Source organism: Panthera leo, chromosome E1 (genome assembly GCF_018350215.1).
Source record: "Panthera leo isolate Ple1 chromosome E1, P.leo_Ple1_pat1.1, whole genome shotgun sequence".
NCBI classification, from domain to species: domain Eukaryota; kingdom Metazoa; phylum Chordata; class Mammalia; order Carnivora; family Felidae; genus Panthera; species Panthera leo.
Genome location: NC_056692.1, coordinates 15,295,155 through 15,322,753, shown reverse-complemented (window position 1 = coordinate 15,322,753; position 27,599 = coordinate 15,295,155). Strand labels below are relative to the sequence as shown.

The following is a 27,599-nucleotide window of genomic DNA, read 5'->3' as shown; positions in this document are numbered from 1 at the left end:
GAATTTCTTCTTTTCATTGGTCACAAACATATTTCCCTTTCCTTCTTGAACATAATCATATCAGCTTTAAAATCCTTGTTTGCTATGGTAGGACAATAAAACTGCTAATTTACATATCTAGGTCATCTCAGGGATAATCTCCATTGGTTGTCTCGAGTATGTGTCACATTTTTCTGATTCTTCATATGCGGAGTTTTGGATTATATCCAAGTTTATTGTAAATGATTTGACTCTAGATTCTGTTATGCTCCTCTGAAGACTTAATTTTTATCAGTTACTTGGCTGAAATCATACTGTAAATTCTGTATCAGCAGTGGGTGGCAGCTGAAATGTCAGTGCAGTAAACAAAGAGATTTTTAGATGAGGAAATTATTTGGGCATATTTTTTAATGTTGACTTTGTTTCAAAAAGCACAACATGGCATAATCTGCATACTATTCTATAAATTGCTCAGAGGAGTCATTTCAAAATGCCAACACTGTTGAGAAGTTTCCAGCCATCAAAAAACAAAGAACACAAGTTCCCAGCTGTCAAAATTAATTCTTATTGAGTTTTCAATCTCTCCTAGAGAGAAGATTGGGCAGCACAAATGCTATTGTCCCCTCCTGCCTTCTTTTGGATTAAATGAATACTTTTTAGGATTACATTTTAGTTTATCTACAGATTTTTAGATATACCTCTTTGCATTATTTGCATGTAGCACTTGCATTTAAGTATTACCATATATCCTTAATCTTTCAAGGTCTTAGAGTTAATAGTATCAAGTAAAATGGAAGAAATTTGCATTCAAATGGCTCCATTTACCACGCCCTGGCTGCCTTTTATGCTATAGTAACCATATGTATGATGTACCTACATGTTATAAATCCCACAAAATTTTTGCCTTAAACACATTATGAGATTTTTTAAAGATCCTGAGAAAAATAAGTCTTATATTACCTTCATATTTACCATTTATAGCGTTCTTCCATTCCTTCATGCAGATCCATTGTGAATGTCAGCTGTTCTTTCCTGTCTACAGTGCCACAGAAGATAAAACTTTTGGTGCTATTAACATTCACTTCATCACCCCAGAACTTTCAGGTATGGGTTCATGAACATAAATGCAATAAACAAAACTCTAGCAAATCAAATCTAAAAATATTTTTATAAAAATATGTAACAACTGGAGTTTATCCCAGGAGTGAAGGGCTGGTTTAATATTCAAAGAGCAATCAATATAATTCATTATATTAACAAACTAGAAAAGAAAACCCACACGATCACCTAAATAGATGCAGAAAAGGCATCTGACAAACCCAACTTACATTCTTAATAAGCGAGCAAGTTTAGTAGGTTGTAAACTCAACCTACTAAAGAGCACCTATGAAAAACTTAGAACTAACATTGTACTTAATGGTGAAACACTGAATGCTTTCTAGGAACAATACAAGGATGTCTACTCTTACCACTTCCATTCGGCATGGTACTGGAGGTTCCAGCCAATGCAATGAGGCAAAATAAACAGTCTCCAGACCGGAGCAAAAAAGTGAAAACTTTATATTCACGGACAATATGATTATCTATGAAAAAAGTCTGAGATCTTAAAAACAAAAACCCTGCTAGAATAAGGGAGTTTTAGCAAGGTTACAGGATATATATCAATACACAAATATCAAATTTTATTTCTAAATAATGGCAATGAGCAATCAAAAATTGAATTTTCAAAGGCAGTCACTTACAAAAACATCCGTAATTATTAAATATTTAGAAATGAACCTGACAAAAGAAGTGCAAAGTCGTATACTCTGAACAGTACAAAATATTGCTGAAGTTAAAGAATGCCTAAACTATTAGATATACCTTGCTCATGGATCAGAAGACTCAGTATTATTAGAAAAGACACTTCACCAAAGATATACAGATGGCAAATGAGCACATAAAAAGATGCTCAACTTCGTTAGTTATTAGGAAAATTTTAAACACACACACACACACACACACACACAAAGATGCCACTACACACCCATAAGAATGGAAAAGTTAAAGACTGACAATACCAAGTTCTGGAAAGAATGTGGAAAACAGCTTTCAGACACTGCTGGTGGAAATGTAAAATGGTATAATCACTTTATAAAACAGTTTGAGTTTCTTAAAAAGCTAAATATACACCTACCATGCCATCCAACCATTCCACTCCTACTTACCCACAAAAAGGGAAATATATGCCCACATAAAGACTTGTACACAAACATTCACAGCAGCTTTATTTGTAACAAAAACTGGGAATAACCAAATTGTCCATGAATAGGTGAATAAACAAATTGTGGTATATCATATAACAATGGAATGCTTCTCGGCAATAAAAGGAATGAACTGATGCATGCAACACGGATGAATCTCAAAACAATTATGCTGAACTGAAGAAGCCAGACACTCCCTCTAAAAAGAAAAGAGTACATACTATAGGATTCAATTTATACAAAATTCTAAAAAACGCAAACTAATGTAACAGAAAGCAGGTTAGTGGTTGATTGGGAATAGAGGCAAGGAAATTACAAAGTAACAACAGACACTTGTAAAGGTGAAGGCTATACTGACTATCTTGATTGTGATGATGGTTTTACAGGGGCAAACATATGCCAAAGCTTATCAACCTGTAGTTTAGTACATGCACTTTATGTCAATTATACCTCAATAAAGCTGGAGTTTTTTTACTTAAAAAGTTGTATCTTTCAGAAATTTTCTAAAGATAGGCAAGTACACATACAGCATATTCTTCATTTTACACACAAGATTATACAGGTTAGGTATCTTCCTTTTCTCAGTTAACATATGCAGACATCAGACATCTTTCTGTATTAGAAGAAATGGTTTATCTTTAAAAAAAAAAAAAAAAAAAACATGGTGTACATAGTAAGGATATACCATGATTGATGGGCATTTAGGTTATTTCTAATATGCTACTATAATGCTGAAATGAACATTTTTGCATATACTTGTGACCATACACACACAAGCAAAGGATGCAGGTGTTTAAAACTTTCATTTATACTGTCAGATAATCCTCTAAAAAAACATCTCAGGGGGCACCTGGCTGGCTCAATCAGTAGAGCATGTGATTCTTTCAAGCCCCACTACTGGGTGTAGAGATTACTTAAAACTAAAATCTTAAAACAAACAAAAAAACGGTCTCAGAATCTACATCAAACTGTTGGAATTAATAAATTAATTTAACAAGGTCATGGACTATGAGATAGTATACAATAGTCAATATTAAGCAGCAACAATATGAAAATGAAAAAAATTAAATACTATTTACAATAACATAAAAAAAAAAAAACAAAAACAAAAACACCTAGGAATAAGGCCAGTAAAAGATATCAGACCTCTACAAAGAAACTACAGAATTGGAAAAAAAAAAAACAAAACTTAAAGAAATGGAGAAATATACTCTGTTCATGAATCAAAAGACATAATTTTGTAAGGATGTTAATTCTCTGAGCACGTATTTATGGAATAAAATGCTTACCAAAATCACAACAGGTTTTGTTATTGCTGTTCTACTACTGAAATTGCCAAGCCGATTCTAAAATATATATGGAAATGCAAAGAGCCAAGAATAACCAATACAGTCTTGAAGAGCAAAAAACTGGAGGATTCATGTTACCAGATACTGAACATAAGTGTACTGGCACTAAGACAAATAGACCAACGCTGGCGCTTTTGAATATCCATACAGGAAAATATTACTTTTAACATCTCCCTATTACCATATACAAAACAAATTCTAGGCGATTCCAGATCTAGATGTGATAGATCAAAACTTCTAGAAAAAACACATAAAAGATTAATGATCTTGAGGTTTGCAAACATTTCTTAAATAAAACCTACAAAGCACTTACCTTAAAGGAAAATATGGATAAATTAGACTAAATTAAGATCCCGTTTGTCAGAAGACATCAATATAATGAAAAGGCAAGGCATAGAATGATAGAAGGTAACTGCAGTAACAACCCCAAAAACATACCCTATTCCTAAATATACAGATTTCTTACAAATCAATAAGAAAATGACAACCCAACAGAAAAACAGGCAAAAGGTATTTAAGAAAAGAGGATATCCAAATGTCCAGTAAACAGATTTTAGTGCTCAGTCTCATTAGTCATCAGGAAAATGCCATTACAACCAGAATGACCACTACATATCCACCAGAAGACTACAACTAAAACCAGTGACCATACCAAATGCCACTGGCCATGTGGAGCAACTAGGACTCTCACACTGCTGGTAGGACTGAAAACAGCACAACTACTTTGGAAAACTGTTTTTGCAGTATCTACCTACAAAAGCTGAACATACGTATTCCCCATAACCCAGTAATTCCATTCTCAAGTATATATGCTACATTGATGCATACATGTAAATGCCAAAAGAGATGTACAATGTCCATAACATCATCACTAGTAACATCCCCAAATTGAAAATAATCCAATGTCCATCCATAAAATACATAATGGTATACTAATACAACAGAAAACACTATTATTCAGGATATTACATTACTATTATTACATGGAGTAATCTCACAGAATGTTGAGAGGGGGAAAAATGCTGTATGATTCCATTTACATCAAGTTCAAAAACAGGCAAAACCAAACAAAGGCTATGATCAAGACACTGGTTTCACTTGGAGTAAGGGGGGGAACTATATGACTGAGAAGGGGGCATGAGGGAGTCTTCCAGGATGCTGGTTTTGTTCTATTTCTTGATGTGAGTGATGGTTAAACAGTGTATTCCCTTTGTGGAAATTCATTAAGCTGTAGGCTTTTGATCTATTTTCTTTATACTTGAATATGAAATTTGCTTTAAAAGAATGCCGACAGTATAGGAGAATGTTTCTCTACATACAATTTACATATAGATTATTCTAGAAATCTAATCATCTTTGCCAATTATAATCTTTACCAAAGGAAAATTAGCATCTCTTACATGTTTTGACTAACATTTTAAAGAGGAACAAGGTTGGGGGCGGTGGGGAGGGATGCTCTTAAAGTTGTTTCTTCCTAGAATTCCATCAAAAGCAAATGCTGAGGGGGCTCAGCAGTTGCTAAGACCTGTTACCAAGGCTACAAATGTGCTATTAATGGGAAGGAAGACTTAGGTTCTGAAATAAGCCCTATCCCAAACCTGTAAGCACCAGAATTTTAAATAGCAAAAAAAGGGTCTTTGTGAAAGACCTAGAAACAAGCAATATAGGGTGGAAGCAGGACTGCCAAGAGTTTCAACACAACTGGAAACATGGTCAATGGCAGCTTTAGAAGAAAGTAGCCCCCGAACAGGATTCATACTGCCTGGGTTGTACAAGTACACATTACTTCAATTATGAAGGAAAGTAAATGTCCAAAGAGCAAGGCACTTTTATTTAAGAGTAACAGTTTTCAGCCCTCCCTTATACATAGCAGGCCTGTACCTACAACCTGGCACAGTCAGCTGATCATACAAGAGTGCCAACCCAGGGTCTTCCCTAAAGTAGTAACTGAGACAGCACAGGGCTCACCTCTTTATATATTACAGCTTTTGAAAGGCGTTTATCAACTGAAAAACAAATGATCTCAGGAAGGTTAAAATGTATTTTTTAAATGATCACTGTAAAATAGAGAAAACACAGTATTTCAATAAAACATTAAGAGTTTTGATAAAGAGCAAAAAGATAGAATGGCTTAATGGTTAAGAACACAGCCTCTGTAGTCATACAGACCTAACTATTAATCCTGTTTGAATACAGTTAGCTGTGTGGCTTTGGGCAAGTTCAACTTTTCCCTGGTTTACTATTTGCAAAACGCAGGTGACAACTCACCAAACTATTGAGTATTTATGTGCTAGATCACAGACACTGTTTAATAATGAGCACAGTGCCTGCATACGGCCAATACTAAACACTAACTACATATTATGTACCAACTACAAGATTAGTACCTCAAATGACATATATATAGCAAGACAGGGTTAATAATTACCATTTCCCAAACAAAGCAAGATTCACCTTTAAAATGCCATTTTTCAGGGCGCCTGGGTGGCTTAGTTGGCTAAGCACCCGACTTCAGCTCAGGTCATGATCTCACAGTTCAGGAGTTCAAGCCCCACAATGGGCTCTTGCTGTCAGCTCAGAGTCTACAGCCTGCTTCAGATTCTGTGTCTCCTCTCTGCCCCTCCCCAGCTCATGCTCCTCCTTTCTCTCTCCCTCTCTCCCCAAAATAAAAAATAAATGAAAACGCCATTTTTCAGCATGCTCCAGCTCCTACAGTCCTACTACAATCATTAGTATAGCAGCCAACTTGGGGTCTTCCTTATTAATAGCTCTCAAAGTGGCATTTGTCTGAGGCAGAAGCCAAGTTAGATGTTTTTACATTTATCCCATCACCTTCCCCTTACTATGATCTCACTTAAAATTCATGCTTATCTTCCTAGAAGCAAAATATAACTCTGGAGGATTTGCTTTTCTGGCCATCGGTTCCAGAACCCAAGCACAGATACATTCATTGGTGCTCCCAACACTTTAAAAAAGCTTTGGGTTTAAAACATCTTTTTCAAACCCAAGCATGGATATAGACACATATTAAAAAAAACAAACAAACAAAAAAAAAAAAACACTTTGGGTTTAAAACATCTTTTTTCAAAGCAAAGCACTAAGAATTATAATTGAAACAAATTGCACTTGAATTGTAATGGTAACTCAAGTTTCTCTTGAAACCAATTGATCCTCAGAGCATTCAACCAAGAGCTGAAACAACTCCACCTTTCCAGACCACAGACAGAAGTGGAAGCGATACTGTCCTTACAAGGGCTGTCCCCTTTCTGCAGTCTTCCCTGTCTTCCAACTTCTGACAGAGATCCAAAGACCTGTACCCATCACCACAATCCTTCCCAAGTGCTTTCATTGGTTTTTCTCTCCGTATCAAGATCACCACATTCTTGAGCATGCTCCTGGCATCCTAAGTTTGTGGACTAAATTATATAATGAAGTCCATCCACAGAACCAACTAGAGAACCCTTTTAACTAAACAAACTCATGTGATGATTGATCTAAGTTGACAAACATCACCTCCACAAGCCATGCCATGTTGTAAAATATTACCTATGTGTTTGACTCAAATCCAGGCATTTGTGCATTCGTGTTTAGTATGGGAACAGACTACAAAATGCTGAATGCCATTATCTTTAACAATGTGTAATAGAGGGGTGCCTGGGTGGTTCAGTCGGTTAAGCATCCAACTTCAGCTCAGGTCATGATCTCACAGTTCGTGAGTTTGAGCCCTGCGTCAGGTTCTGTGCTGACAGAGCCTGGAGCCTGCTTCAGATTGTCTCCTTCTCTCTCTCTCTCTCTCTCAAAAATAAACATTAAAAAACTTTTTTTAAAAATGTGTAATACAATTTTATGAATTCCTTCAGTTTTGATCTAGATGCAGCAGGCATTTGGCCACTGTGCCGCTGGAAAAAAACAAAAAAATCAACCTGAAAATCTCTTGGACGTAACCCCAAATGTCTCCAACTATCTAATGGAGGAGCATTAACACAAAAATCTTAATTACTTATTCTAATTATGGGCATACACATATATTTTCATAAGATAAAAACTACTAAGACACATCACTATCCTGTTAATTTCCTAAGTCTTCTCTACCGAGAAGCTAGGATATATACACTTGTTGTGTCAACACCTCATTTAGTAGCAACAAATCAAGTGTGATGATGGAGCGGATATTCTTATACTGCTGATGGGGAAGAGGGGGGCTATGAAGTGGAACGACCCCTTTTGGAGGGAAATGGACAATATTTACCAGTTGAAAAGTTAATGTTCTCGGACACAGGAAACCTAGAAATGTATCATACAAATACACATGCAAATATTTAAGTGCAGTTACAAGGATATTTAATGCAGCACCATTTATAATAGCAATGCTGGAAACAATCTGAATGTCCAAAGGGAGTCAACTAGTTAAGAAAAGAAAAGATCAGGAGTACATCCATGTTACACTGTCATTCAAATTAGATCTAAATGCGGAATACAGAATGATCTGTATTAGCTAAATACCTATCCACGCTGTATAGACTATTTTTCGAAAAAAACTACTTAACACTGTCTCTAGTAAGGGGAACGGCTACAGAGTTCTACCACGTGTACATGTACTACTGAGAATGAAAGTATTCTTTTCTGCTTCTGCCACTGACCTTTGGAGTGGTAGTGGGGGCTAAGGTAATTTTACTTCAGACTAAGTAAGGAGGATTATTAAGGACACATTCAGCCTTATTTAGTTGTATAACCCAAAATTCCATGCTAGAAAATGATCCATAATTATACCTTAAGTATGAATTTGTACTTTTATGATTAAAATAAATACCGTGTTACTACCTGGTTGAGAGGACAGTAATGAAGTGACTTGGTGTTTCTTAGTGTTCTTCACAACCAGGTTACAAGTAAAAAAAAAATTCTTTTTCTAAAAATACACATCATCTTTGGGGAAACAGACAAGTGATTTACAAAGAAAAGGGAGGGGAGATCTTTCCACATTCAGGAAAACAATACTGTCAATGTGTTTGGACTAGAGATTTTATTTTAGAAAGATAAAGGATGGAGGCGCAATAATATTTGGCATTTTTAATTTAGGTTTGTTTTATTTAAGTTTAATGTTAATTCCATGCTGTGTTTCAGTAAGAACAATACAGATTCTGTATCTGTGGCTCCAGTCAGATATCCAGTAGTACAAATTAGCTTCAAGTTACACATACTGAACAAAAGAGGTTGAGCGAGCGAAGTAGGGAAGGGGGGGCCCGGGGGGGAGAGGGAAGGAGAAGAAACAAAGAATTGAACACGCATGCAGGCTTTTCCATACCACCTTCAATGCTAACCTGCTTTAGAGGGAGAGTAAAAGTAGGCAAGAATGAGCAGCCACGGATTGTTGAACTGTTACCAGCACCATGCTTTTCAGCAACATTTCAGCAGAGTTTGAAACACTTTTTACAGCAAAACCATTACAACTCTCCGAACAACTTTTAACCACCTCAGGCTAACACCCAATTAATTTTAAACATTGGTATAAAATTCAATTTAAACAATTAGAAAAAGGAAAAATAATACCACAATGCCTCATAGTGTGATTAACCTCTCTCTTAGATGCTCGCGTCACCTAGAAGTCTAATAGCTTTCAAATATCATTTCCATTTCTAATGGTGATCTTGCCCCACCTGGCAGGAGACAATACAGTAATGCTGAAAAAGCCTCTATGCAGTCCTGTTAGTGTCTTAAAGAACCTAAAAGCTGGGACCAGTAAAATCCACAGAAATTCACTCTTGCCTTTAAGAACTTTTGAAAACGGTTTAAAAAAAAAAAAAAAAATAACCAACAGGGCAGGAACCTAAATTCTGAGACCAAATGTAAAAGTCAGATTTGGTGGTTCTCAGTGACAATGGGGGAATTTCCAATGGGGGTGGGATGGGAAGGAATGGGGTGGTCAGAGATGGTTTCTCTTGTTGGCTTTTATGTCTCACTGATTTTCATCTTCCACATCCTGCAGCGCTTCTTTATTCTGCTCTTCACCTACAAAGAAGAATGAGTTAATTATTGCATACTGACTAGTCAGGCTGTTGTGGTCACAAACAAAGGCATCATTCCAAGCATAAAGACTCCTTCTATTTGCTACAACTGGTATTAACCACAGACAGGCAAAGGACTTCTACCACCCTTAACACCTGAGACGCCTAAGCCAAGAGGTGCTGCTGGACCATGGTCCTGAATGGTAAACAGGATGAAAAAACTGATGTGCACAGTAAAACTAGTTTTATGCTAAAATAAGCTCTTGAAAGTAGACAGCCAAGGTAACCATAACTATTAAATGATTTTCAAGCTTTCATGTATATCTTGGGTCAAAATACTCTTTCTCAATAACCTCACCTCTTCAAGAGACTCAACAGTACTTTATAGTTGTTGGTTTTTTTGTTTTTTGTTTTGTAAAATCTACCCACAAGCTCCATGAGAAATGCTTCAATAAAGAGAACTGAGCAGTAAAATGCTCCAAAGGAGGTCTATAGTTTTAGAGGGAGAGTTTTGCTTTTTAAGGTATCTTACATTTTGTATCTTAGCCAGTCACACCAAACCATAAACCAAATTCCTTACTCCAAAGTGAAACAGCATGCTCAAAGTAAACCAGACCACTGAGGTTATTAAAGAAGGGCATTTGGACCAGTTCTCTCATGCCATTTTTCTCTTCCCTTAAAACATGATGATCGGCCTCGGGAGTTTCAACTGCACTATGACATGCAATAAAAAGCCAGCCTATTCACTGGAGAATCATCTACCTATTAATAAGCATTAAATAAGTCACAGCCATACTAAAGAGAACATGCAAGTTTTTGCTAAAATAAAATAATAATAATAATAATAATAAAACAGGTAAAAGTTACATTCTTTTGTGCTTTAACAAACCACTACAATTCCTATGTAGTTACTAGTTTGAATCAAATTTCAACAGGAAAAAATAAATACCAATTAACTAATCCAATAATCATTCCAGTTCAGACAATCCATCCATTCCCATTGCTTGCTAAATTAGTCAGGATGGATAAACGACACTAAGACCGGCTGACTACCAACATGAAGCATTTACCCTGAAGAGTGTTTTTAAACAGCCCTTGATATGATAAACAATAAATGCTGTCATGGCAACAAGGATTAGGTGAATGTAGTTTTAGAACATTTACAATTTTCTTCTCTAACAGAAATGTTTGATACTGATATGTGACTCTTAAAAAGTACTTAAGGTACATAAAGATTTTTGACTCATATATAGAAAATGGACATGCAAAGACAAAAAAACATTTACCAAGGAAAGAAATGATGGACCACCCAATCAATCGTTCCCAAAACAATGTATTCAAACTTAGAAATGATAGGAACATTCACGCTCATTTTTAACAGCAATACACTGCCAAAATATGGTTAACATACAACAACAGAACACACTCTAATTCACTTATAAGCAACCATTAGATTTGCCAAGAGTTCCAAGTAACTTTGGCATAGAATATTGTCAGGTGAGTCACACCCAACCAGAGGTAGACAAGGGTAGCAGATAATAAATGTCTTAGAAGATTTCACATCCTAGAATGTAGAACAGGCAGTTTTGTAAGCAAAAGGATGATAATATATGCAGGCATGATTAGTGAAGAACCAAAACTAAAAAGCAGAATTTGCTGTGCCATGATAATGACTTACAAAGTAGAGTTTTTAGGAAAGGAAGAGTTGGATTTTCCTTTAGGAATCTATATTGTAAGGAGAAAGGGAGGGAGAACAATCATATGAAAGCAACATTACAAGAAAAATAAACCAAGACAGCAGGACAAAAGAAAACATCAATGATTTAGGGGAATCAGATTTTGGTCTTTTTACTTTGTATAAACTTCATTCTACAAAGTTATCTGTTCCTTTTACCTTTAAAAGGATGAAACAATATCCTCTTAAAAGGTATACAGAAGAGGAAAAAATGTTTCTTTGGGTATGTATTTCTTTGCCCATTGTTTCTTGATTTTGAGGGAAGACAGGAATAAGGCAGAGAACACACATTTTTTCTATAGACTTGTGTATGAAACGTCCTCTGAACATAGATTAAAAGGACTTAATGAGAAAAAGTGGTCTGTTTACAAAGATGTTCCAACACAGAAGTTAACATATTCTGCAGTTAAGAAAGTATAAAAGCGTCTCAATAAAAGCTTGTGAAACACATACATTTCTTCCTTCATAAAAAAATTAAAAAGGAGAAAACTAACTGATGGTCCGCTAAATCCAACATCCTAGAAAACTGCCAATTCCATGACTGCAATTCTGCCTGGATTAAGTCACAAAACCAATTTAATAAAACATGTAATACTATACCTTTTAGGAAAATGGCAAATAAATTACTAGTACCCACAACAATTTGTAAATTCAGATAATTTGTTAATTTTACTAAAAATGTCACGAGACTACTAGAATTTTTTGCTGTTAAACTGGCAAGTTTCATCATTTCAAATACTGTCTTTAATGAAAATTAAATGAAATCTCTTAAATGTAAATTAGTCTGTCACAACCAAATTTAATCAATTATTCAGTTTACAAAGTGGTAAGAATTGAAGCAACTGGATTTAACTAAGATATACATAAACCTGTTTTAGGATTAAAGAGAAATCTATGCTGAAATGTAATAAAACATCTCTGTACAAAGAACCTTTGCAACTATGAAAAGTAAGTAGTTTCAAGAAAATATCCTATTGTAAAAAGTGATCTATTTCATAAAATGCCTGATAACCAAGGAAGAGAGTATCTTTGGTTTTATATAAAAACAGAATGGGAAAACATAGTTTACTATGATTTATCAATTACTGGTTATCAATGATAAAGAACAGTAGTACTAGAAAATATAAAGTTCAGGGGAGCTTGGATGGCTCAGTTGGTTAAGTATTCGACTCAGTTTTGGCTCAGGTCATGATCTCATGGTTTGTGGGTTCAAGTGTAGATCCTGCTTGGGATTCTCTCTCCCTCTCCCCTGCTGTGCTCTCTCTCTCCCTCTCTCAAAGTAATTAAACTTAAAAAAAAATTTTTTTAGAGAAAATATAAAACTTTATTTCTGTTTAATTTTGTAATCTAGCAAGCTTAGTTATAAAAGCTGGCATAAAATGTCTTTTAAAAAGCAATGTTTCAACCCAGGTCACCTTGTTTGTTATTTTCACCCTCAGAAAAATGTCCCCAGAGGTATATACCTTACTTGGGTCAACACCGCTTACCAAACTCTCCACGTTTCCTTTTATCCCCTCAAACAGATACTAGTCTTCTCTGAGCTGAGGGTGACTATGAAGAGTCCACAGTTGTTTGGCCATTCTTCTGAGTAGTTATTGTTTAGAATACAACAGAATTTTAAAGCTGGAAGGAACCTCAAGTCATTAGTTCAGAGATGGTAAATTGGCTTTGAGTCCCAAAGACTGGTAGCAGTTGCCTGAAGTGCTGTGTTAAAAAGTAATCTGTGGCACTGTCTGGCTTTGCTGGAAAAGTGTGCAAGCAGGTCACACGTGCCACACATCTCAAGCCAACCCTAATCAAATATCTAAATATTTCACAGACCTAGTGAGCTTTAAAGCTGAGTCACCTAATTCTCACTTTAGTACCTAAGGTAAGTCTAAAATCTCACTCTATCCTTCCATAGTAAGGACATTTAAAACGAAAACCCATTTTCAGAGGCACTTTTAAAGAAATATAATGCTTCCAAAGACAGTACAGCATGCTGGTGTGACCAACAGACTACAGTTAGCCTCAAGCAATGCAACCTGTATGTTTCATTTTGGTAATATACTCTTATAGGATCTGCAGTTGATATTGACAAACTTTCTTTTCCCCATACCACCACCAACTGTAAAGCTAACTCATAAAATGGTCATGTCACACTGGTTTTTGCACCCTGTGCCCTCCTCCCCCTGACTCTTCAGTGATCTATCATGGATAAAATGGATTCTCTGGAATAAGCACAACAAAATCTCCTTTAAAATCAACAATTATGACAAATTTTGGCATTTAGAATTTTAACCCCCTGGCCCAATCACAAAAGTAAGTTTTGTAAAATACTATTTATAACTGAAAACTAAAACCAGACATCTTAAATAAGGACTAATGGCAAGACAGGACGTTCCATTTGCTCTAGAAAATCTTCTTTAGATAAAAGATTTCCACACAGAGAAGACGCTTCATAAATATTTACTGACACCATCCAGTTTTAACCTGAGGATACCAGTCGGCCAAAGTAGTGATCAGGACATTCAAATACAATTATCTTCAATCTCTAAAATTGAATCTGAGGAAGATAAAATGAACTGCTTCCTCCCTCAATCTTCCACAACAGTGAGAGAAGTTACCGAACATTAGAGGCAAAATTTTTAAATCTTCGAATACAAAAAAAGATCCCCTTTTCCAAACAAGTCTTTTACATTATCATACAGCCCAAAACGGAAAACTGTACTTTTGAGATCGTTTGCTGTAAAGGCAATAATTAAAATTTGATACTTTGTGGACGATAGGCTGAGTCTAAATTGCAGCTTAATGTGAAAAAATGCCAAGAAATGTCTAAGAGTAAAAAGACCCAACAACTCAAAAAGATGCATTCATTAACTTCCAAGTTTCCTTACCATCACCCTGCATGTCTGAAGTCCATAGTGTCAGATTATCACGTAACAACTGCATGATAAGTGTAGAGTCCTTATAGCTTTCTTCACTCAGCGTATCCAGTTCTGCAATTGCATCATCAAAAGCTGCTTTTGCCAACCTAAAAGCATTTACATAAATGTATTACAAAAATCAGCCCAAAAACAGAATTAGAAATAACATGTTAGAAATCAATCTTTTTCTTTAGTTATCCCACAGTATGTAATAGTGACACTGAGTAACTTGGATTTAAATACCAAAATAAAAGAAAAGCAAGTGTAACGGATAAAAATTAACTTTCTATTTTATTTTGTAATGTAGCAAATTTGGAGGTAGTAAACTTTTTGGAGCACTACTTATTCTTTTTTTTTTTTTTTTAAACATACTCTCCCCTCAATGTGGGGCTCAAACTCATGACCCTGAGATCAAGAGTCATCTTCTCTACCAGCCGAGCCAACCACATGCCCCTGGAGCACTACTTCTTACTATGCTTAACAAGCCTATCAGTAAACAGAATACACAAACCAAATTCTATCCTAAACCACCGCCAAAATACATGCAATATAAAGGTATTACCAAGTTCTAGTCAACAACTCACTTAGACAGTATCTCAGTTTAATTTCAATAGAATTTAATGTTAATAGAAGCGGGGGGGGGGGGCAGTATAGAACCCACAGAAATGTGATCATATAAGCCATCTGCTGCAATTTAAAAGAAATAAAATCAACATTTACTGAGTATGGTATATAATGAGCACCAAGTAAAGCAGGACACTGGTGGAGAAACTGAAGAAAAAGGCGATCTCAGTCCACAATGAACTTAAAACATCTAGGAATAGAGGACTGACACATAAAACTATTATAAAAGAAGTATGCTACTCTGGAGAAAGTGCTTCGGAAACCCTAGAGGATGAGGAAATGGGGATGGGAAGACAAATCTGAACTCATCTTCAAAGTAGGAAAAGAGCATGAATGGCACGCTTAAGACTAAAGCAAATGCGTAATAGCAAAGACATGGATAAGACTTAAATCAAAGTGATGTGTGGGACAGCCTAAACTAGAGAATAACAATGAAAGAGCACAATACTATTAGCTGACAGATAGCTATAACTTCTTCATTAAAACCTGTATATGTTTGGACAAATTCAACTAGGCATTTAGAATGCTTTTAGATGAATAAATAACGGTTTGCATTTAAATGAATCTACCTCCCATCAGGAAAATCTCTCATGGAATATCTATCTGATTCCTATATACTCAAGAATACTCTAAGTTACAAACAACAAATACATTATTCCAATTATGAGGTACCTAAAATAGGCAAATTCACAAAGACAGAGAGCAGACACTGTGAAGGGGCAATAGTGGGGGGGATATGGAGAATTAGTGGTTAGAGTTTGTTTCTAGTGATGAAGTTTTAGAAACAGTAGTGACAGTTACACAATACTGTAGGTGTACTTAATGCCATCCAATTATACAACAAAATGGTTAGAATAACCTTCATGTTGTATTCTGTAGTAATTTTTACAAGTAAAAAGCCACGTACATAAAGATATCCTTTAAATTTCTATCTGTTTCAAAAATTGCGGGGCGCCTGGGCGGCTCAGTTGGTTGAGCATCTGACTCTTGGTTTTGGTTCAGATCGTGATCCTACAGTACATGAGTTTGAGCCCCACATCAGGCTCTGCTCCCACACTCACAGTGTTGGAGCCTGCTTAGGATTCTCTCTCTTCCCCTTGCCCCTACCTCACTCGCCCTCTGTCTCTCTCAAAATAAGTAAATAAATTTAGGGAAAAAATTGGGAACAATCTGAAATACAAATGGGCAAATTGTTAACATACAAAGCTGGAGAACTGTTCATATTAAAATAGAAATTACAAAATATGTACAACTAAGAGCATACCTATATTAAAAAGCATGCCTACAAGGACTAACAGCTAATAAAAACATTAAAATAACTCTACTACAACTCCTCTCATTTCACTCTATCACTAACAAGTTAAAAAATTTTTTCAACCTATCAACAAAATATTTCCACATCAACATCCAAAACTGCTATCCTAGCAAACTAGGTAAGGTCTGTCCTAAATCATCCAAAGCAGTTTCATTAAGAGCCAAAAGAATTCTTTAGTACATGGCCAAGGATACAAAGGCAGTCCCAGGAAACAAAACAGAAACAATTGTCCTTTGTAACTTTTTCACTTTCATAGTGAGAGCTTTTGTTTCTCTTCCATAACTTACCTGCAGGCACGGTCAGGGGAATTAAGAATTTCATAGTAGAATACGGAGAAATTGAGAGCAAGACCTAAGCGAATAGGATGCGTCGGTGGAAGTTCTGTCATTGCAATATCACTAGCAGCTTTATAAGCCACTAGGCTGTTCTCCGCAGCCTCCTTCCTGTCATTTCCTGTGGCAAATTCAGCCAGATACCTGTGGTAGTCCCCTTTCCTAAAACAAAACAAAATAAAACAAACAGAATTAAGAAAAATGCTTTTTAAATGAAAGTAGACTGTTACAATTTTTCTATATTCTATAAAATGAAGTATGTGACAAAAATATATCAATAATTAACAAGTATACTTCAGTAATTTCACAAAGTCTCTTTCAGGAAAGACTGACTAGTCTATCTAGTTTTCCCCCTCAGAGTTCATATTACCAAACAGAAGCAAAACACTAGAGAAATCAACTGAAAAGCCTCAAAAATGAACAAATTTGTCAATGACTAGAATTAAAAATGAGAAGTGGTTCCCCCAAAAATGGCATGACAGTTTGTTAATCATGAAATAAAACTTGTACATAAAATGTTAAAATTGAGCTATGTAATAATGTATTACTATACAGCTGGGGGCTAATTCCACACAAAAATGCAAACAGGTAAAATAAAACCTAGTACTTTCACAGTAGTCTGACCATCTTAAACTCAACAATTGTTCACTAGCAGTGAATCTGCAAACGATTACTCAAAAATTAAGTTTTGAAAATCATTCTTCCCGTGTAACTATTCTTCTAACAAGCTATTATTAAAGTTGAACACCTACACAGAGAAAGTGATAATTCTAAGGGAGCCAACATTTAATCTCACATTTTCCCTTCTAGTATAGAACCTACATTTTATAATAGAAAACCTTGGACTCGCCAGTGTTAGCTGCTGGAATGAGGTGTTTGTCCAGTACATCCAGAATGTCACAACAGATTAACTTTAGCTCAGTCTCAACCTGGAAAAAAAAGTCAAAAATTGTTTAAGTCTAAGAGATTGCATAAATTATGACACATTCTCCCTCTGGTTTTAAGGAAGAGAGCCATAGTAAACAGAATATACATCTTTCTCCAAACCTTCTTCCTCTCTCTTGATTAAAAAAAAAAAAAAAAAACAAACAGAAAAGTTATCTCCCAAGTTACAGAAATTACCTTCTTTCTTTCTCCATGCTGTTAAGTGCTTAAAAAAAAAAAGGGGGGGGGTGGGGGGCAGGAGTGCCTGGCTGACACAGACCATGGAGCATGGGACTCTCAATCTCCGGCTTGTGAGTTCAAGCCCCAGGTTGGGTATGGATACTACATAAAAATAAAAATCTTGGGGCGCCTGGGTGGCTCAGTCGGTTAAGCATCCGACTTCAGCTCAGGTCACAATCTCGCGGTCCGTGGGTTCAAGCCCCGCGTCGGGCTCTGGGCTGATGGCTTAGAGCTCAGAGCCTGGAGCCTGCTTCCGATTCTGTGTCTCCCTCTCTCTCTGCCCCTCCCCCGTTCATGCTCTGTCTCTGTCTCAAAAATAAATAAAAAACGTTAAAAAAAATTAAAAAAAATAAATAAATAAAATAAAAAATAAAAATCTTGAGGCACCTGGGGGAGCTCAGTCTACTGAGCATACAACTTTGGCTCAGGTCATGATCTGGAGGTTCATGGGTTCCAGCCCTGTGTCAGGCTCTGCACTGACAGCTCAGAGCATGTAGCCTGCTTGAGATTTTGTGTCTCCCTTTCTCTCTGCCCTTCCCCTGCCTGTACTGTCTGTCTCTCTCTCAAAAATAAACAAACATTAAAACAAGAGACAGAGCTATGATGTGAACACAAGCAGGCTAGAAAACCTAAGGTCATGGTTTATAAGGGATGGAATAAAAATTCAATCCCAGGCAACTGGCCTCCAGTGCTCACATTCCTAACCACTACTGTGCTCAACAGCCATAAGTGGCAGAGATCCACAGCCAAATTATAGCACTAAAACTCTGTATACCAAAGTAAATATTGCCACTCATCTCAATTTATCATACCAAAGATGAATATCCCAAATGAACATACATATATCTTAGTCTCTATTTTCTATTAATTCATGGTGACACTGGTGAACCTCTCCAAGTTCTTCTTATGCCCTCTGGAATCTCCTTTCCATTGTAAAGAATCCTCCCACTCTCTCTTCTCCTATAATCTCATCCAGATCCTAAATTAAACTAGCTCTTTCCTGAATGAACTACCTCCCTCATGGCATTTCAAGTAGCAATTATTCTAAGAGAAAAAATTTCTGAATTCTCTTAGCTCCCCACTAACTCAGTATGACTGGCTGCTGTTACTCCAAACAGCTCCTCTCTGGAAGCTCATCCTCTGTGACCTAATTTTTCAGTATCTGTTATCAGTGGATCTCTACAGGCCTTCCAACCACATTCACAGGCTACCTCTCCAATTCCTGGTATCACACCAAGGTATTATCACCCATGTTCCTTTCAATACAGTTCCCTGATCTCAACTCCATGACCTATTTGTCAACATCTCTAACTGAGCTGCTTTATCCAAGAAGTCTTAAATTCTATTTCACTACTACATTGTAACTTCCTTCCTTACTTCCTTATTCCTGTTATTCCTAATTAGAGACACATCAAGACCTCCAGCCTCTTGAATCTTTCATCTTCCCCCAATTTATCAGTCCCTCTCTTTGCTTCCTGCTTCCTTTCCTACTTAGCCCAAATCCCACAATTTAGCACAGAATTCTGCCACTTAAGCTTAACTTTCTCATTTCATCATTCCTCTGAGACACCAAACTTTTCTACTGACAATCCATACTCTTGTTGCAATATATTTGACATTAATGGGCACACTGATATCAGCTTACCACCTGTTTTTAAAAATTATTTTAAGTTTATTTATTTATTTATTTTTTTTAATTTTTTTTTTTCAACGTTTTTTATTTATTTTTGGGACAGAGAGAGACAGAGCATGAACGGGGGAGGGGCAGAGAGAGAGAGGGAGACACAGAATCGGAAACAGGCTCCAGGCTCCGAGCCATCAGCCCAGAGCCCGACGCGGGGCTCGAACTCACGGACCGCGAGATCGTGACCTGGCTGAAGTCGGACGCTTAACTGACTGCGCCACCCAGGCGCCCAAGTTTATTTATTTTTGACAGAGTGAGAGCATGAGCTGGGGAGGGGCAGAGAGAGAGGGAGACACAGAACCCGAAGCAGGCCCCAAGCTCCAAGCTGTCAGCACAGAGCCCGACACGGGGCTCAAATTCACGAACTGTGAGATCATGACCTGGGCCGAAGTCAGATGCTTAACTGACTGAGCCACCCAGGCGTGCCCCTATATCAGCTTACCACCTCTTAAGTCACTCAAAACCTCAGTCTTCCCATCTATAAAGTAGACTAATACCTATTCTTTACAGGGTAATTTAAATAAATACCCTATGTTGCACAATTATGTGTATTAATAAATATCTCCCCACTCAAGAACAGCCTCCAACAAAGGTGGAGATAATAAATTTAGTTGCCCTTTTCCCTCTCCCTACCAAATTCATTCCCCATGCTACTTTTTGAGTGTTCCTGTAATTTCCCTCGCTGTACTCAAAATGTGTTTATATGCCTTTCTCTTCCACAAGAATCACTTTCTCAATAGTAGCCTGACATTTTGGACTAGATCATTCTTTGCTATAGGGGGCTGTTCTATGCACAGGGTATTCAGCAAACAGCATCCTTGTCTCTACCCACTGGATGCCAACAGCACCCTCCAAGTTGTGACAACCAAAAATGTCTTCAGAAATTGCCAAATGCCCTCTGAGCAGTAGAATCACCTCTGGTTGAAAACCACTGACCTAGATCAATGGCTATGGTACTTTTTTGACCAAAACTCACAGTATGAAAAATTCCATTTATATATAAAATACATGAAACAATAACTTCAAGAAATAATGTCCAATGCCTTTAACATTTCCTACTCAATTAAGAAAACAATGACTAGACTGAACCTCCATATGCAAAGTAACCTGAATTTGTCTCCTCTTTACACCCATAGCACCTAGCAAATTGTGCAGCACATAAGAGGCACAAAAATACTTGTTACATTGTCCTGAATGGTTCTTTCAAGTCACTCAATGAAGTATTTTGCAGTTAACTACAATAAAAACAAGATTAAATTAGTTTCTACTTGTTGGTGCTCAAAAGTGAGCACCTTCTATAGCTTCCAGAGAAAAGTTCTTCACCTCTGTCCTGAAATACTATATGACCTATAATCTGGGTTAAGTAAAATATGCAAATCCATTCAAGTATAAAATTTATATTACACATGTGTACTACAGTGTGACCTAAAATGTTCAGGGGCACCTGGGTGGCTCAGTCAGTTAAGTGTCCGACTCTTGATTTTGGCTCAGGAGATGATCTCACCGTTCATGAGTTCATGACCCATTATCAGGCTCTGCACTGTAAATGCAGAGCCTGCTTGGGATTCTCTCTCTGTTCCTCCCCTGCTTTTATGCTCACTCACTCTCTCTCAAGATAAATGAACTTTTTAAAAATTCTTAAAAAATTAATAAAATAAAATGTTCAAAACCTGGGACGCCGGACTGGCTCAGTCGGAAGAGTATGTGACAATCTCAGAATCATGAGTTCAAGCCCCACACCGGGTTTAGAGACTACTTAAATAAAATTTTACTAAATTTTTTAATGTTTATTTCTGAGAGACAGAGCACAAGCGGGGGAGGGGCAAGAAAAACAGAGACAGAATCCAAAGCAGGCTCCAGGCTCTGAGCTGTCAGCACACAGAGCCCGAAGTGGGGTTCAAACTCACAAGCCATGAGATCATGACCTGAGCATGACATTGGACGCTTAACTGACTGAGTCACCCAGATGCCCCGAGCTTTAAAATAAAATATCCAAAACATGAGGCATCTTTCTTTAAAGAAGCCTAGGATATGATAATCTCACCATTTGCCGGTATTCCCGAATCATTTTTAGTTTGTCTTCTCCTCCCTTGTTTTCTTCTTTCTGTTCAATGCTGCTGATTATTCTCCAGGAAGCTCTTCTGGCTCCAATCACATTTTTATATGCAACAGATAGGAGGTTTCTTTCTTCAACTGTCAACTCCACATCCATCCCTGCTACTTTCTTCATCGATTCCACCATTTCTATAAGGGAAAAGTGAAATCAGACCTTACAAAGTAAGTTTTGTTGATACAAAATCCCTTCACAATAGGTCTTTTTTTCTGTCAAACTAGTATAAAAAGGTAAGAATTTTAACAAAAATAACTAGAATCATTAAACCTGAAAGGAGTAAAAAACCAAAAATCATGTAAAAGAAAGTACACTAAGAGCCTAGAACAAGAGAATCTGTAATAAAAGATCTATGGAATCAAAACCTCATATACCACCTAACTCAATACAGCTTAGAAGCATCTGTCTCATTAAATAAGGGAACTAGGAAAGCACATCTGCCCATTTCCCAGTAAAAATAATTGAGCTGGCAGTTTAAGACAAAGATTAAAAATCTGTAGGCTCTAGGGGTACCTGGGTGGCTCAGTCGGTCAAGCCCCCAACTTTGGCTTAGACGATGAACTCACAGCTTGTGGGTTCAAGCCCCACATCAGGCTCTGTGCTGACAACTCAGAACCTGGAGCTTGCTTCAGATTATGTCTCCCTCTCTCTGCCCCTCCCCCACTCATGGGCGTGCTCTCTCAAAAATAAGCATTAAGAAAATTTGTTTTAATTTACAGGCTCTAAAATATTTTTTCTTACAAATAAATTCTATTTCAAAAAATGTCATGGGAGAAAAGAATATTCATTCATATAGCAAACATACACATTTGAGCATTTGGTTAAATCACAAACACAAACCAAACGTAACTTTGGATGTTTCCATCCTTCCACCTTTAGAAAGAAATTGTCCATCTCCTACACATTCATTAGCAAAACTTTTGATGGTTCCTATTTGTTACCACTAGGTGGCGGGCTAAGAAAGGGGCCCAGATAAACCTTAGGAGATCCCCAAGTTTAAAGAAAAACACAGGGAACAACAATGCAGAGAAATGCAAAGAACCAAAAACAGCTCAATGAATACTAACCCAATAAATATATTTACTAAAACTATGCTTTTAAATAGAAAAGACTAAATGCCATATCACCATGTGGCTCTTTACTGATTCAAAATCTTTGGTCATAAGACCCCAAGAATCTACATTTTAACACATACCCTTAGCATACATTAACACTCTAAGCATAAGCATATTCTAAAATATGATGCAGATGGTAACTTTATGAAACACTCCTTAACAGTTAAATTATGTGCTGTCCCAGGAAAATAAGTTTTAAAAAATTACACTTTAGGGAGGACCAGAAAATTAATAGAAACATTAAGATAGTAAGGTCTTTGAAAAGTTTGGTAGTTCTTATAGTTAGAAAACCCTGTTAAGACTCAGTAATTCCACTACTAGAGATTTCCCAAAAGAAATTAAAATGTATCTTAACAAAGACCTTCACACAAATAAATGGTCACAGCAACTTTATTCAAAACGCTAAGGTGAAAACAACCCAAAAGTCTAAGTATACAATGGAGTACTACTCAAGAATAAAAAAATAAACTACGGATACAAATAACAACATGTAGGGGGCGCCTGGGTGGCTCAGCCTTTTAAGTCTGTTAATTTCAGCGTGGGTCATGACCTCACAGTTCTTGGGACTGACAAGAAGCCTGCATGGGGTTCTCTCTCTCCCTCTGCCCATTCCTTGCTCGCACACGTATGTGGGCACATACACTTCCTTCTCCCCAACCCGCACAAAAACAAATTTTAAAACAAAAAGTCACAAGATAGATGAATTACAAAATCATTCTAACTGAAAAAAGCCAGACCAAAAAAGACTATATAATTCACTCAAGCCAAGTCACAGAAATTGCAAAACTATAAAGACAACAAATAAGTGGTTATACCAAGGTATAGGGGTGAAGTGACGGGCTTGTGTGTAAAGGAAATTTGGGGAGTAAGAAAATTGCTCCACTGTGGTGGTTACACTTATCTAAACACTAAATTGTACAATATAAACCCTTGAATCACACAAGAGTAGGGCACCAAGCACAGTCAGAAATCCAAGTATACCTTGTAGCTCCCCAAAAACTTTACTAATAGCCGAATGCTGACCAAAAGCCTTGCTGATAATTAACACATATTTCTGTATGCTATATCTATTATATACTGCATTCCACAATAAAGTAAGCTAGAGAAAAAGTTATAAAGAAAATTCCATAAGAGAAAATACATTCACAGTACTGTACTGGTTCATTGAAAAAAAAAAAATCCACATGTAAGTAGACCTGCTCAGTTCAAGCCCATGTTGTTGTTCAAGAGTCAACTGTATATGTAAAACGGGTATATTTTATCATATATAAATTATACTTTAAGTAATTTTTTAATGTAATTCTGAAGCATGAAAGAAATAGTAGGGAGCACAGTAATAAAACCATTAATTCATTTGTGGAAGCCTGAAAGCATTCTTTTTTTTTTTTTTTTTTTAAATTCAGTAGGCTCCATGCCCAACACAGGGCTTGAACTCACCACCTTGAGATCAAGAGTCACATGCTATAAGGACTGAGCCAGCCAAGTGCCCCAGAACATTTTTTTTTTTTTAACTACAGTCATTAAAAAAGGTGGGGGGGGGGGGGGGCGCCTGGGTAGCTCAGTCAGTTGAGCGTCTGACTTCGGCTCAGGTCATGATCTTGTGGTCTGTGAGTTACAGCGTTGGGCTCTGTGCTGACAGCTCAGAGCCTGGAGCCTGTTTCCATTTTTGTGTCTCCCTCTCTCTCTGCCCCTCCCCCGCTCATGTGCGCGCACGCGCTCTCTCTCTCTCTCTCAAAAATAAACAAACATTTAGGGAAAAAAAGGGCTAAATTCAGGGCCAGTGGAGTCAGAGGGTAATTTCAAGATCACTTCCATACAAGTTTATTTTCAAAAAACTAACAAATTAAACATTCCTCAGAAGTGAATCAGTAATTAGTTTTCTATATTGGCCCCAACAAAGCAATTTAAAAATTAATCTAGCCACACCAAAAGACAATTGTTTTAAATTGTAGGACTTTGCAACTATATGGAAAAACTATACACAAAATACCACCAAAAATTTAACAATGATAGGTCTGAGTACTGTTCCAGATAATTTGCATTTCCTTCACTTTCTATGCTTTAAAATTTTCAACATTTTAACAATATTTTTACAGTAAGAAGAGGGAAATAGATTTTTAAAAATTTTTGAGAGAAAGGGAGAACGTGAACAGTGGAGAGAGGCAGAGGGGGAGAGAGAGAATCCCAAGCAGGATCAAGGCTCAGCATGGAGCCCATTGCAGAGCTTGATCACAACCTGAGCCAAAATCAAGAGTCCAACATTCAACCAACTGAGCCACCCAAGGGCCCTAGGGAAATGGAATTAAAGGACTCAGTGATAGTCTACAATCCGATTCAATTAAGTATATCACTCCTTTCATTTTAGAAAGCCACAAACTATGCACAAAAGACTATGGTACAATTACAGAAGCAGCAGTTACCCAGTGTTATTAAACAATAGCTTCATTGATCTTCACCTATATGATTCACTCATTTAAAATGTACAATGTATGGGAATGCAAGCTGGTGCAGCCACTCTGGAAAACAGTATGAAGGTGCCTCAAAAAACTAAAAATAGAACTACCCTACGACCCAGCAATTGCGCTACTAGGTATTTATCCAAGGAATACAGGTGTGCTGTTTCAAAGGGACACAGGCACCCCAATGTTTATAGCAGCACCATCAACAATAGCCAAAGTATGGAAAGAGCCCAAATGTCCATCAGTGGATGAATGGATAAAGAAGATGTGGGGTGTGTGTGTGTGTGTGTGTGTGTGTGTATACATACACACAATGGAGTATTACTTGGCAATCAAAAAGAATGAAATCTTACCATCTGCAACTACGTGGATGGAACTGGAAGTATTAGGCTAAGTGAAATTAGAGAAAGACAAATATCATTATGACTTCACCCATATGAGGACTTTTAATCTTCAAAACAGATGAACATAAGGGAAGGAAAACAAAAATATAAAAACAGGGAGGAGAACAAAACATAAGAGACTCATAAATATGGAGAACAAACAGAGGGTTACTAGAGGGGGTGTGGGAGGAGGGATGGGCTAAAATGGGTAAGGGGCACTAAGGAATCTATTCCTGGAATCATTGCTGTACTATATGCTAACTAATTTGGATGTAAATTTTTAAAAAATACAACTTTTAAAAATAAATAAAATGCACAATGTAGTGGTTTTTAGTATATTCACAAAGTGGTGCAACGATGACCACAATCAGTTTTAGAACAGTTTCATCTCACCTGAAAAAGAAACACTCCATACCCATTAGCCATCACTCCCCACATATACCCCAATTCTCTCAACCCTAGGTAACCACCAATCTCCTTTCCATCTCTACGGATTTACCATTCCGGACATTCCATATAAATGCAACCATGTTATGTAGGCATACCTTGTTTTACAACTGCATTGTTTACAAATTGAAGATTTGTAGCCACTTTGTACTAAGCAAGTCCTCAGCACCGTATTTCCAACAGCATCAGTTCATGTTTCTGTGTCACACTTCAATAATTCTCGTAATATTTCAAACTGATTTTTCATTATTATTACATTTGTTACGGCGATCTATAATCAGTGATCTTTGATGTTACAATTGTTTTGGGGCACCACAAACCGCACCCATATAAAATGGCAAACAATAAATGATGTGTTCTATCCCACCAACCTGCTATTCATCTTCAGTACCATGTCCTGTCACCCCACACTCCACTATCTCTCCCTCTCTCCTCAAGCCTCTCTATTCTCTGAGACACTACAATATTGAAATTAGGCCAGTTAATAACTCTAAAATGGTCCCTAAGTGTTCAAGTAAAAGGAAGTCACACAACTCTCACTGTAAATCAAAAGCTAGCAATGATTAAGTTTAGTAAGGAAGGTATGGTGCAAGTTGAGGCAGGCCAAAAGCTAGGCCTCTTATGCCAAACAATATGCCAAACTGTGAATACAAAGGAAAAGTTCTTGAAGTTGAAATGAAAAGCACTACTCCAGTTAACACATGAATAGTAAGAAAGCAAAACAGCCTTATCCCTGATACAGAGAAGTTTTAGTGGTCTGGATAGAAGATCAAACTAGCCACAACATTCCCTTAAGCCAAAACCTAATCCAGATCAAGGCCCTAACTTTCTTCTATTATATGAAGGCTGAGAGAGGGGAAGAAACTACAGAAGAAAAGTCAGGCCAGCAAAGGTTCGTTCATGAGGTTTAAGGGAAGAAAGTCCTCTCCACAACAAGGTGAAGCAGCAAGTGCTGTGGTACAAGCTACAACAAGTTATCCAGATCTAGCTAACATAATTAATGAAGGTGGCTACACTCAACAGATTTTCAGTGTTGATAAAACAGCTTTATATTATTAGATGCCATCTAAGATTTTCCCAGCTAAAGAGAAGTCAACGCCTGGTTTCAAAATTTCAAAGGATAGGGTGACTCTCATGTTAGGTAGGGCTAAGGCAGCTGGTGACTTTAAGTTGAAGCCAATATTCACTGACGATTCTGAAAATCCTCAGCCCTTAAGAATTATGCTAAATTTGGGTGCCTGGCGAGCATAGTCGGTACAGCATGCAACTCTTGATCTCAGGGTTTGAGTTCAAGCCCCTCACTGGTTGTAGAGATTACTAAAAATATAATCTTCAAAAAAATTACGCTAAATCTACTCTGCCTGTACAGTGTAAGAGAACAAAAGCCTAATGATAGCACATCTGTTTACAACACAGTTCACTATTTTTAGCCTACTATTGAGACCTACTGCTCAGGAAAAAAGATTCCTTTTCAAAATATTACTGCTCAATGACAATGGACCTGGCCACCCTAGAGCTCTGATGGAGATGGACAAGATTAAGGTTTTCACATGCCTGCTAACACAATATCAATTCTGCATCCCAAGAATCAAGGATAATTTCAACTTTCACTATTATTAACAAATACATTTCAGAAAGAAAAAAAAAAAATAAATACATTTCAGGGGTGCCTGGCTGGCTCAATCAGTACAGCATGCCACTCTTGATCTTGGGATCATGAGTTCAAGACCCATGTTGGGTGGACATTATGTA

At 37.0% G+C, this 27,599-nt stretch overlaps 1 protein-coding gene across 2 annotated transcripts in view; it reads right to left on the bottom strand.

Moving 5' to 3' along the window:
• Positions 1 to 8,623: 8,623 nt before the first annotated feature.
• YWHAE (tyrosine 3-monooxygenase/tryptophan 5-monooxygenase activation protein epsilon) overlaps positions 8,624 to 27,599 on the bottom strand; it is a 54,596-nt gene continuing 35,620 nt past the window's right edge. For both annotated transcript variants that reach the window (XM_042916467.1, XM_042916466.1), the window contains 5 exons: positions 21,378 to 21,577; positions 17,308 to 17,414; positions 16,441 to 16,647; positions 14,185 to 14,321; positions 8,624 to 9,577 (listed from right to left, as the gene is read on the bottom strand). In XM_042916467.1, the coding sequence (XP_042772401.1) occupies positions 9,525 to 9,577; positions 14,185 to 14,321; positions 16,441 to 16,647; positions 17,308 to 17,414; positions 21,378 to 21,577 (704 nt within the window). In that variant the 3' untranslated portion in view covers positions 8,624 to 9,524. The remainder of the gene's footprint in view (positions 9,578 to 14,184; positions 14,322 to 16,440; positions 16,648 to 17,307; positions 17,415 to 21,377; positions 21,578 to 27,599) is intronic.